Source organism: Lissotriton vulgaris, chromosome 3_1, assembly GCF_964263255.1.
Source record: "Lissotriton vulgaris chromosome 3_1, aLisVul1.2, whole genome shotgun sequence".
Lineage (NCBI taxonomy): Eukaryota > Metazoa > Chordata > Amphibia > Caudata > Salamandridae > Lissotriton > Lissotriton vulgaris.
Genome location: NC_141689.1, coordinates 336,194,601 through 336,207,644, shown reverse-complemented (window position 1 = coordinate 336,207,644; position 13,044 = coordinate 336,194,601). Strand labels below are relative to the sequence as shown.

The 13,044-nt window shown below is 47.3% G+C and overlaps 1 protein-coding gene across 2 annotated transcripts in view; it reads right to left on the bottom strand.

Moving 5' to 3' along the window:
- The window catches only part of NIPBL (NIPBL cohesin loading factor), a 1,086,041-nt gene that overhangs the window by 501,356 nt on the left and 571,641 nt on the right, over nt 1–13,044 (bottom strand). For both annotated transcript variants that reach the window (XM_086960544.1, XM_086960543.1), the window contains exons 19-20: nt 2,923–3,021; nt 2,685–2,831 (exon numbers count right to left, since the gene is read on the bottom strand). In XM_086960544.1, coding sequence (XP_086816670.1) covers nt 2,685–2,831; nt 2,923–3,021 — 246 coding nt within the window. The remainder of the gene's footprint in view (nt 1–2,684; nt 2,832–2,922; nt 3,022–13,044) is intronic.

Genomic DNA, 13,044 nt, shown 5'->3' with positions numbered 1-13,044 from the left:
CCAACGACCCAGCACCACCAGATATAATAATGGCAGCATCTCAAATCACTCTGCCCATAATTAAGGACATCTTAAACGCCTCCATTTCATCTGGCGTGGTCCCGACTGCCTGGAAGCAGGCCATGGTTAGAGCCCTAGTGAAGAAGCCCAACCTGGACCCCAATGACCTGAGTAACTATCGCCCCATATCCCTGCTCCCATGGATCAGTAAGATTTTGGAAAAATACATCAATAAACAACTAATTACCTTTCTGGAAGACCACCAACTACTGGACCCGACCCAGACGGGCTTCAGACCCAAGCATGGGACCGAGACCGCCCTCCTCAGGGTCACTGAGGAAGTGAGAAAGATCTTGGATCAAGGAGGATCAGTGGCAGTGATCCTCCTTGATCTCAGTGCAGCCTTCGATACGGTCAGCCATGACACACTGCTATATCGCATGTCCCAGGTTGGGATTGAAGACAAAGCCTTGTCTTGGTTCCAGTCCTTCCTTCAAGACAGATCCTTCTGTGTGTTTGAAGACGAGTCTGTCTCTGCCTGCAGACCTTTGAAATGTGGAGTCCCTCAGGGATCATCTCTAAGCCCTGCACTTTTTAACCTGTACATGAGGCCACTGGCTGACGTTGTCCGCCCGTATGGGATTAAGATCATTTCCTACGCGGACGACACGCAGCTGGTGGTCTCCATGACTCAGGAAGCCACTCCATCGGCTCCAGGCGGGCTTAGAGAGTGCCTTGAGGAAGTGAAGACCTGGATGTCCCTTTCTTCGCTAAAACTGAATGGGGACAAAACTGAGCTGATGCTCCTGGGCTCCCCAGACCCCAGTATTCCTCCCTCTTTGTGGCCACCCAGTCTGGGCCCCCCACCCACTCCCAAAAACAGCATCAAAAGCCTTGGAGTGTGGCTGGACAGATCCCTGTCCTTTAATATACAGTCCACAAAACTTTCAGCCACTTGCTTTGGCATCATGAAGATGCTGAAAAGAATCCTCCCCCTCCTTCCCTGGGATGCCAAACAAACTGCTGTACAAGGCTTAATTCAATCACGACTCGACTTCAACAATATACTTTATCTTGGCGCCCCCGAATCTACCCTCAGAAGGCTCCAGATAGTCCAAAACTGCGCAGCGCGCATTCTACTAGACCTCCCCCGCAGACAGTCAGTGAGAGCAGGCTTGATTACCCTCCACTGGCTACCGGTGCGACAGAGGGTCCTGTTTAAAGCCAATTGCACTGCGCACCAGGCCTTCTGGAACACTGGCCCCAAAATTACTCAAGACTTAATTACCCATTATGTGCCCAACAGAAGCCTCCGCTCCAGTCAAACATTTCTCGCAAAACCCCCCAAAATAAAAAGATCCAGATCCGGAGGCAGGACCTTCTCATACAACGGTGCCAGGGCCTGGAACGCCCTCCCACTGCACCTTAGAGCTAATCCCAACCTCTCAACCTTCCGCAGACAACTAAAGACCTATTTATTTCATCCAGTCTAGTTAATGTCACCCCTAAATTCTCTTTCGGGGCCTGCTGTAGGTATTCGGTTCTCCTAGCGCTTGGACGCCTCCGGGCAGCAATTCGCGCTATACAAATGTACATCCTATCCTATCCTATCTTCCGTGCCTACAGGTCACTCCCATGTGGCATATACTCTGTCCCATCTGCTTGCAGGTACCCCTCTTCAAGAAGCCACCCCTGGATTCCAACTGACTCTTTCACCTTCTTTGCCAGCAGCTTCTTCATTGAAGTCCTCCATTGTGGTCTACAGCGGTTTCCAATGTCATTTCACACCCATGCACCCAGCTTCCCTGGTGTGGATATCCTGGTTCCTGGAGTAACCACGGGTGGGGGACTCTCCAACCTTCCATTTTTCACTGGGTTTCTTCAGGGTCCTCTGAGAAGGGTCCTTCTTGAAAACTGCAACTTCCCCATTGACTGGAACATGGCCTGTATGCTTGGTGAGCTACGTGGTCGTGTTTCCACTCTGCACACAGCCTCCGTGGGGTTCCTGGTTACTTACCTTGGGTGGTTCCTTGGGTCCCCAGCTCTTAAGTCTTCTGAATCCAGTCCTGACGTCAGTCGCGGTTAGCATTCCACTTTATTAGCATGTGGCTTGGTCTCCCCCTGGAGACCACTCTGTATTTGTGCTACTTACCTGTTCTACTATTGAACTATTGTGTGTATTGTTTACATAAGTCATGTTAGGAGATATACCAATGTGTTTGTGAGGGTTTATAATAAATAACTATTCTGTGTTGTTCTTTTTCACTTAATCTACACTATATGATTAGTTCTGGTAAAACAAGCTGCTTAACACTTCTTCTGGCCTAAGCCTGAACGCTGCTCTGCACAGCTACTACTAAGCGAGCATTCTATGGTTGTCTAATACCACCAAAATCACCGAAAGGGTTGTCTGGATTAGTGCAGGGTGCTTTACTTAAATAAGTGAGCACCATATACTAAGCCAGCCTCCTTCAGCAGACAAGAACAAGTACAAGATATCAAATATTTCTAAGAAGAACAAAAATTAGCTAATAATCCACCTGCTAACTGAGCATTAAATGAGTTGCTGTTGCTTGAAAATTTAAATCTTGATTAACTTAACTAGTGCTTTGCTTTCAAAAAATATATTCTTTAATATCAACATAGTAACATGACATTTTACACATCTGTATTAAGGTGCATACCAGTATCCGTTCAATCAACATTTCATAATACTGCTCGGCTAGCTGAGGTCGACAGAGAACAAACCGACCAAGCAACTCTACTGCTGCTTCTCGAACACTAGTTGAGTTATCCATTAGTCGTCCATGGACACCTCGCTGCATATCAAGCTAGCGGAAAAAAACACAAACACAAGTTAGCAATACAAAGAAGAACTGTGCTTTAGGTTGAACATGTTGAATAAAAATAGAACTATTTTACCCTAGCAAGAATACTGGGGTCCACTGCAACAACCTCAGATAGGCATTTCATGGCTTTTGTTCGCACTGCAATCGCATTTTCACCAAGTACACGTAAAATCTAAATATAAATGAAAAGGAACATACATTTTTAAGAAAGGACTATACATTTCTTAAAGGAAATGCAGAGCATTTTTCTTAGTAATATTACTGAGTGTGAAAGTGATCTTCGAGAATAAGACAGGGGACGAACTAGGGCACAATCAACTACAGAGTTTGGGCAGTTATGACAGTATCACCTTACTCACAATGGATAAAAGTGATTTTCACCAAATAAAGGAACTATGAAAATATTGTGCTTAAGAAACTTAGTGATTTCACAGTTCTAGCATTCATTTGAAGAGGGCATTCTAAAGAACAAGCTACTTACCTTCTGTAATATTTTATCTGGTAGCGACAATATCTAGCTGCAGATTCTTTAAGTTTGAATTCCAGCGTGTGGTCAGTTGGCTCCTTTTGGCTTCGCTGGATATTACCATCTGTTGTGACATCACAGTAACCTATATAGGCGCCAACCAAGTGCACAGTAGTCAGTTACTTTTCACTTATCGATGCCAGAAGCGCTGAGCAATTAAATGAACAGACTTGTTTGGGTCTCAAATAGGGCCCAGAAAAAGCAGCAACCCTAGCCCTATCAAATGATTCTGCAGAGCCGGGAGGCCTGGTTAGGCCAGTAAGGAATCTGCAGCTAGATATGGTCTCTACCAGATAATGCGTTACTGAAGGTAAGCAACTTCATCATCTGATAGAGACTCAATTTCTTACCTTTGAAAATAAATCCAAGCCATACCATCCTGGCAGGTGCTACGGACAGATTTTCTACACTAAAATATCCTGCATGATCGAACGAACGAAACGCCCATCCATGCGGACCTGACTGTCGAGGCAGTAGTGCATGGCAAATGTGTGCACAGATGCCCACGTTGCTGCCTGGCAGATGTCCAGGACTGGGACACCCGGAGCAAACAATGTGGTCGCAGCTTTTTCCCTGGCAGAATGAGCACATACACCTTCAGGAGGCTGCTTCCTAGCTAAGGTGTAGTAGATTGTAATACCGATAACAACCCAGAGCAAAATAGGTTGTTTCAGCACTGCCTGACTTTCTTTTAGCACCCACGTAACCCATTAAGAGTTGGTCTTCCACCCGGAACTCTTTTGTGCGGTCAAGGTAGAACGACGACGCTCTTTTTGGGTACACAGACAGTGGAGTCGCTCCTCTTCCTTAGAGGGATGCGGAGAAGAAAAAAGGTGGGCAGGGTGATTGACTGACTCAGATGGAATGGGGTCATCACTTTTGGTAAGAGCGAAGCACCAAATTTTCCACAAAAGTCATCATGTAGGGAGGCTGCATGATAAAGCCTGTAATTCACTCACCCTTCAGGAATATGTTATAGCAACCAGCAAGGCTGTTATGATGGTAAGCAGCTAGAGGGAAAAATTATGTAACGGCTTGAAGGGAGCACACAAGAAATGTGAGGACCAAATTAAGGCCCCACTGTGGCATGACAAAGGGCGCTGGTGGGAACATCTGTACAAGCCCTTTTAACACCTTGGCTGCTAGGGGGTTTTCCCCTCCTGTGCTGATGATGTTTGAATACTATAGTTTCATGACAAGGTCAACTCGTCATAAGCACAGCACATGTAACGCCCATGACGAGCTGACCTTGTCATGAGCATGGAAGGGGTTAAGAACCTATTTACAATAGGGGACTTGAACAAAGAGGGTTGGTCCGGCAGCGGACAGAGCAGAAAGATAATCTCGAGAGAACCCAAAGCAGAGCCCTACTGGGCAAGGTTAAGAATAAAGAGAAGAGGATTAGAGAAGCAGAAAGAGGGTCAATAGACCTTTCTGTACAAAATGTCACAAATTTTTGACAACCACAGGCATATATTATCTTAGTGGAGGGCCGCCTGGCCGCCAAAATAACATTACATACTTCATGCGGAAGGTCGAAAGCTATCAACTGTTGCCACTTGTAGCAAGTTGGCTCTGTATATACTCTACCGAAGTAAGGTATAATTTTTCAGAGAGCAGGGAGTCCTCAGAGGTATGGCAGAGGCTAAATTAGGTGAGTACTAACAGCTCTTTGTGGTAGTGTGGGTGAGCAGTTAGGCTTATGAAGATGGTGAGTTGAGTATTTATTGTATTCACTCAATCAAGGACTGATGGCACACACTCACAGAATCCAGGCTAATTAGGTACGTATGTAAAAAAAGGTATACTTATGTTTTATTTTTTAGAACCAAAGAGGACTTGGCACAGGTAAGTAAAATGTAGTTTTAAATGCAAGACTGTTAAAAAAAAATGCAGTTGTAGTTGACATTGCAATTGTTACAGGTTTGTATATACTTTAAAAACAGTTTAAATTACACATTAAGTACTTGTAAATTACATTTTAGTTACTTTTGGATTACTTTGGGTATTGGTGCGGTATGCCTAGATATCATACCTTAGGATCTTGCAATACAAGGTAAGTACCACTTTTTATACTTTGCAAATGAGTTCTCGTTTCTCTATAAAAAAAATTGTTCAGCAGACATTTTTAGGCCCCAACATCTCTTAACTCGCCTTCCAATGGAAGAAAAGTGTTAGCGGTTTCTCTGGTAAGTAAACGATTTACAAGTGGGAGTTTTGGGGGTTAGGACCAAGGTTCCAAAAGGTCTACATGGGCACTCTAGTTGCGGCACTCGGGCGGCCGGATGCAAAGGGGTGGGGCCCAATGTTAGCCAATGGAGCCTTCAGTTAAGGACTGCTTCCGAACAAGTCAATCGAGTGTGGTAGCATATCTCCTGGGGATAAGGTCAGCACTGCAGGAGCCAACGACCAGCACAGGAGCTGCACCACCATTGGCATGGCTGGGTGCAAATCAGGCGTCAGGAAACCTGGGCTTTTCCATGGAGACCTTTGGCTCTGGGAAGTTGCTGCAGGCTCGACAGGGAGACTTCCTGAAGACAAACAGCAGCTGGAGAGGTCCCTCCTCCAGGACCTGTGGCAGCACTTGTGCAACCTTTTCCAAAATGGTGAGAGAAACGGCAGAATTAGCATGCAGTATTCAATGACCGCAATGTCAAGCTAGTAGAAGAAATCCTCTTACCAAATGTGTCCAGCCTCTTGGATTCCCTATCTAGAGGAGCATAAGGGAATATGAAATGGGATGTTGGAGCCTGACCCACCAAGCTCTCAAGGGTGGTGTTGTCGAGTATCAGGATGGGGTGTCGCCAACCGATAGCCGCCTTTAAAACTCCAGGACACCGTATTGCTGACACTTCCGTTAGCTCCGAAGAGAACTTGGTCTAATCAAGACCTCCCAGGTGCTCAAAGATCTTTTGCCACCTCTGACTGGAGACGCCATTCATGATCCTCCAGGCATCGACCGCTGAGTAGGTCCGCCCTTGCGTTTAGAATAGATGCCAGTTGTTGAACCACCAGGGTTATGCCCTGCGAGTCCAACCCTGTCCAGAGACGAGGGCCTCTTGACAAAGGGTCTACGAACCAATCCCACCCTGCTTGCTGCAGTACCACATGGTAGTGGTGTTGTCCGTGAACATTTGCTCTAGCTTCCCTTGACAGAGGGAAGACATGATTTCAATACCAACAAAATCACTTGAAGCTCCAACAAACTGATGTGGATGCTCGTCTCCGCCGGAGACCAGTGTCCCCTGATCTCTACCTCTACCAGAAGGCCGCCCATGCTAGAAGTGACGCATCTGTCACAACTGTGAGTTCTGGTTGGGGAAGGGAGAGGGGTCCGCCATTGACCCAATCGCAGTTCGCTAACCACCACTGCAGTTCTCTCACAGTTCCTTTTAAGATCTGGACCACGTCGGTGAGATTTCTTTGATGCTTTGCCCACTGGAACATCAGGTCCCACTGCAGAGCCCGCATACGCTACCTGGCATGCTTTATCAACAAGATGCAGGAGGCAATGAGGCCCAACAGTCTCAGAGTAAGTCTTACTGAAATCCAGGATAGAGGCTAGTAGGAAGCTGGCTCTGTATGTACTATACCAAAGTGAGGTAAAGTAGATAGCACCTCACTCTCTATTTGTGGTAGTGTGGTCGAGCAGTAAGTCTTTATTAGAGGACAGTGTTAAGCATTTTTTGCACACACACACAGTCAGCAAATGAATACGCACACTCAAAGACTGAACTTCAGACCAATTCTTTTTGTATAAAAATATTCTTTTAGTTACTTTATTTCCTTGAACCAAGCAAGCCTGGCACAGTCAAGTGATAAATATTTTAGATTTTTCAACTCCACACTTTCATAGAAAAACAGTCAATGTTATCCTAAGTAGGAAAGGAAAATGCTACCTCCAAGTATGCATCTTTTCTTGGCAAGTAGGGCTGCTGACATTCATATCTTAGCATAGATCGCCGCCTAGTGTTGGGTCCGGCTGTTTGCACTTTGTTGTCCTGAAAGAGTCTTCGAAGTATCACAAGATAGGTGACTCCTCCCCTGGACTACAGTGCGCATAGGCATCTTCTCAATCTTCAGATTGTTTTTCGACGTTGTGGCAAAGATTGAGTATAGAAAAGTAAGCGATGACCATGTAAATGTATGTAGAAAGAATTACTGCAGCTGTGACAGGCACCGGGGAGGAGGGTGGGCCATATGAATGTCAGCAGCGGAGAAGTGTGGCTCAATGATTAGAGCGGCAGACCCTGATGCAGAGGTCTAGCCCGGGACCAGGGTTCAATTACCTGCCTCGGCGGGTCTTGGGCTCAAAATTCCACGCACCTGATAATTCTTGCCTCGTTGCCTATTCCAATCATGGAGTCCCACTCTGCAACTCTGGGCAAAAGCTTGCTTAATCTCCAAAACGGCCCCCACAACGCTAAGAATGCCTGGCCTCCACCTTGGGGGTGCCCAGGAGTGGACGCCTCACAGGAAAGCCAGGATGGGTTCCACAGCGGTATTCGTACAAGCGCCTTGAGACCCTTGCGGGTGAGTAGTGCGCTATACAAGTATCAATTTAGCAGCCCTACATGCCAAGAACAGATGCATACTGGTAAGTAGCATTTTCCTTTCGAGGCATGTGGGCTGCTGAATTCATATCTTAGCATAGACTGTATAGCAGTATCTCCTCTAGCGGTGGTCACCTGTACCAGCTGCAGCAGTTTGAAAAAGAGTTCCGAGGACAGCCTGGCCTACAGCAGCTTGCTGCTTTGCTTGCACGTCTACACAGTAGTGTTTAGTGAAAGTGTGTATGGTAGACCATGTAGCCGCCCTACTCTCTTCTAGTGGAATATTTCCTAGAAAAGCTATGGATGCCCCCATTTTGAGCGTTGAGTGGGCTTTTAGGGGGACTGTTAGAGTGCGCTTAGCCTTTTGATAGCATATCTGAATGCATTTAACTATCCATCTGGCTATCCCTGTTTTTGAAATAGGGTTACCCTTATGTTGTGGTGAAAAAGCAACAAATAGTTGTTTTGTCTTTCTGAATGATTTAGTTCTGTCAACGTAATATAGCAGAGCCCTTTTTAGGTCTCGCGCCTGCGATTGCAGGGCGAAGCCCTGCTGTCGCAAAGCGAGCCTATAGTGATCGTTTCTGCTTTCAAGGACTAAAGAGGGGAGGACAAGAGACTGGTACGCGCACGCAGCCTGTCTGAATCGGATCAGGTCGCGCGCGTGAACACGCGCTCTGATTCCGGCAGTATGTTCACACACACACAATGGATATGGATGCGCACAGACAGGTACACACAGACACACGTACACAGACACGCGCACACACACGCAGACACACGCGCGCGCACACACACACGCAGACACGCGCAAACACACAAACATGCACCCCTCCCGCCACCACTCACTGGGCTCTTTCTGGTACAGGCTCTGAAAATGCGGGGCTCCCTCAGCTCAAGGGAGCCCCGGACACTGCTACAGGCTCCGAAAACGCACGGCTCCTCAGCTCACAGGAGCCCCGGACATTGCCGCGCGCTCCATGCCCCAGGCAAAGTTGGCAGCACGCATGCGCAGTGCGTAAGGACTGCGTGTGTGCGCTTTCGCTTCGGCCAAACCCGTGCTGGGCGACCCTTGTTTTAAATAGGCATGCTACCAGGCTTCCTGTTAAGGATCTTGCATGGAAGGGGTTAACGGGTGGCAAACATCTCTGGGGCCCGTTTATTTTTGAGCTGGCGTTTTGACCTGAAGTATTTCTGCATTGACACCTCCACACACGCAGGCCCGCGCAGCTCAATAGAACAATTCTGGGAGATCTCTCTGTTGAAGAGTTCAGCTGCTACGAGGCTTCCTGTTGAGGATCTTGCACTGCATGTAAGGTAAGTCTTTGTTTTTACCTTTTAGTGCATATTTGTATAGTTTTTACAATACAGCCTACCCTCAATCCAAAGGTGTTGGAGCACATTACAGGCGCACCACTTACATGCATCGTAGCCAGGTCATGTATTATTTATAGTAGGCTGCTCCGGCTACAACATCACATCTCAGGTTAATGCGCTTGTCCATGGGATTGCATATGGTTAAAACTTGGCTATTTGTAGCATTTATTCAGATGACTAGGTAAACTCCTCTTCCTTGCTTTTATTTTGCTCACAAGTGTCACTCCTAGTCGTTGAAATGTCTCTCATAATTACACTGAATTTATGAATATGTCACACATAGCAATTTCAAACCTTGGCAGTTATGATCAGGTTAGAATATGAAAAGTCTCTTTAGAATTGAAAACTCTGTATTTCTTTAACACACTGAAGTGCTTCAGCTTCATTCATAAGATTTTGTAAAGTTTATTTTTTAAAAGTGTATGTTTTAAACTTCAGCTGAGTAACGTTCCGGTGCTTAACCTCTGCCCAGATGACAACAGCACCCCTACTTAACTTGGGCTTTTATTTGCCAGCGAAGGTTCTTATTTTTTTTTAGACCAATGCTCATTTTACTAGTGCTACGGGAGACCATCCTGATCCAGTCCTTCAAAAGTGGAAATGTCACATGGCTGCATTTCCTTTTGGCAAAGACGCCAAGGCACTATGTTGAATACTCTGCACCAATGTGCATTAGGATGCAGTTGAGCTTGGGCAGTGTGTGTTGTTATAAAGCACGGGCACAGACAGTACTGTGCAGTGCAAGTAAAGTATTGTGTTGTGTTTGCTGCCCTGGTAGTCTTTCTTTACAATGGTCGAGGTGTCTCCCAGAGGCTCATACTATCCCTGGCTGTGCACAGGCAGCACAGTAGACTGCACAGAAGGGACTCGGGAGAGGTCCTCAAAGTGAGCAGTCACAGGACTCTTGTATAGAAATAGTGAGCTTGCTAATTCATGCCTCCATTCATGCTCTATTATCGCCAAATAAAACCTGCCATGATGAAAAGGAAATACTGTTGTCCGGCCAGAGCCCGAGCCTAGGGTTGTTGAGTCGAGGCAGTGTACCTAACTGCAGTACTGAAGGTGCTTTCTTTGCCCATAAATCAAAGAAATGGGACACCTGTTACGACCAGGCATTACCAAAGACCATAAGTTACTGTACTCTGATTTGTGAAATTTGGAATAGTTGGAGCGTGTGAATTCTTAAATACTTCTGGTAATATTTAAATACATATTTAAAATGTTGACACCTTATAAATTCTGCATTTATTAAAAAAGAAATAATGCATTCAAAATGCACTGCACGTACAATTAAAGTTCATTTGAAAGTCTTTATCTTTTCATGAACCAATCTTTAATGCCATGATTATGTGGATTTTCTAGAGTTGAAAATGTACTTGGTGTAGGAGAGTAGGGTCTGCAATCCTATGGTCACCCCCGATTTTTGCTTTTTACTTCACTTGTTTACGACTTTCCCTGGCTGTGGGCCTGCTAATCAGACCCACAGCCTAGCTGTTCTCTCTCTAAATTGACAACCATGCACCTTAGGTGCATTTACCAATTGGTACTGGGCCACCTTATCAGTCCCTGTACAGCATACCTTAGGTATCCAGGGCATAGGTGTACCCAGGGCCTACCAGGGGCGGAAGCATGTATTATGCCACCCCTGGCTGGCCATCTAAACAGACACAACTGGCTGCACGACAGCCGGGGCAAGGTGGTGTAATCACCCTTTGCTTTAGATATAGTATCCCTATATCTAAACCTAAAATGGACACATATGTTCCTATCAGTCACTCCTATGGCAGGCCTTATCAATCCTGAAGGCAGAGTGCTTGGAATTATGTGAGATGGTGCTCTGGCATGAGCTGAGCCCGTTTGCAGCTTACGGAACCAAGTCCTAATAGCTGTTCCATGATAACGCTATACCATATACTCTTAAGTGCATTATGAACCTTGCGGTCAAATGCTAACTTTGGCATAGCATTATCAAAACATGTCGAGTAAGGTGTCATACGAATTGGAATACTACCCCCTCGCCAATTCTGGCGACGGGGGTAGCATTCCACCCTTCTAGAGGGACACGACATGTATGCAACTGTGAACCCCGGTTAAAGTTAACCCGAGCCTCAGCATCACAAAATGGAAGCTGCCACCACAGACACAAGTCTGACCTCCTGCTGCTGAGAGTCCTTCCAGCGAGGGAGGCTTGGACAAAGGGTTTCCTGCCTTGGGAGGTGCTAGCACCACCCCAGAAAGGATTTTGTGTATTAGGTAGGACAGGGCTGAAAGGAATGAGACATGCCTGGGGCACACAAGGTGTGCCTGTGCATACTCCGGTCTAAACCAGTTCCTGGGGCACTCCAGCCCCAGAGCTGGCGCAAGACCGGACAAAGGATAGGGGGTGTAACCACCCCCCTTCCTGGTCCCACCCAGGGGAGGGACCTAGTCGTAGTGCAGCCCCCTTTAGCTGAATAAAGGTAGGAGCTGGTCCCATTCCCAGTTAGATTAATCTTGACAACTTCCACGAAGAACTCTTGACCTTCGACCTCCTGAACATCAGAAGACTGAAGAATCTCCCCTATGGTCAGGGAGTGACCATCCTGCTTCGCGGGCACCATCAAGCTCCTGTGCGGTTTGCTGCAAGTCCTTCCTTCCTGGAACCCGACGACCCAGCTCGACGAGACTCGGACCTCCAGACTCCTCTGATCTCTACCCACATCCACAGCACAGCTGAGACCCGTGGGTGCGACGAGCAACTTGGAGACGGCCATCTTGAAGAAAGCTGCACAGTGCTTCCAGCACGACCGCCGAGGGATCCTCGAGTGAGTGCACTGGGGTCTGAGAAGCCCCACACCGACGCAGCTCCTGCACCAAAGACCAGCCCCCCAGCATCCACGAGATCTGCGTGGGGCCCTTTTGCCTGGTTGCTGCTTGTCCTGTTGTCTGGTCACTTGCCGGCTGGCTAGTGACCTCTGAGACGACGACCCGAAGAATTAAACACTGCTGGTCTCGTCTTCCAGACTGGCCCTTGCTTCCTTGTAAACGAGAAGCACCCCGGACCCTCCTGGTCCGCACCAGACCCCATATTTGTTCCACCTCGTGGCTTGCAATTGCCAAGGCCTGTTGACGAGATTGACGATCCAACACCGCCAACAGCAGCAGACTACGTGGGACAGCTTGTGCCTCCAGCCTGGTCGTAGAGAACAGCTCCTGGTCCGTGCAGCTACAGAGAGAAGTGTCCTGTCCTCCACCTGACTGCGGCGACAGCCCCTGGTTCCCTCCTGGTTCCAGCACCGTCACTGGCTAGCGACCGAGACTCTGTCCCCTTCCCTTTCAGGACGACTTCTTCCTAGTTCCATCCTTGGAAGCACCGGACTCCTCCATCTGGCTGCCTGCCAGCAACTCCTTGTTTCAGGCATCACCAGGATCAACGCAGCAAACCCGACACCACTTCAGCCCTATGCACCCGCAGATTGTCGACTGTTATTAGTTATATCCTATGCCTCATGAGCCTCAGGAACGTAGGGATTTACGTGCAGATTCGCTACGAAGTCTAGAAGACACTGCTGCCCGACTACCCCATACGCGGCTCCACTGAGAGTGCACTCGACAATCTGCGACTTTCTCATCTTGTAGGTACATATTAGGACCTGCACTAGTTTGCACTTTTGTAAATAATTACATGTTGTAAGTAGAGATATGTGAGTAAGGTGGGGATTTGTGTACCCTGTCCTTAAGGAGCTTAGTCTCTGAAACA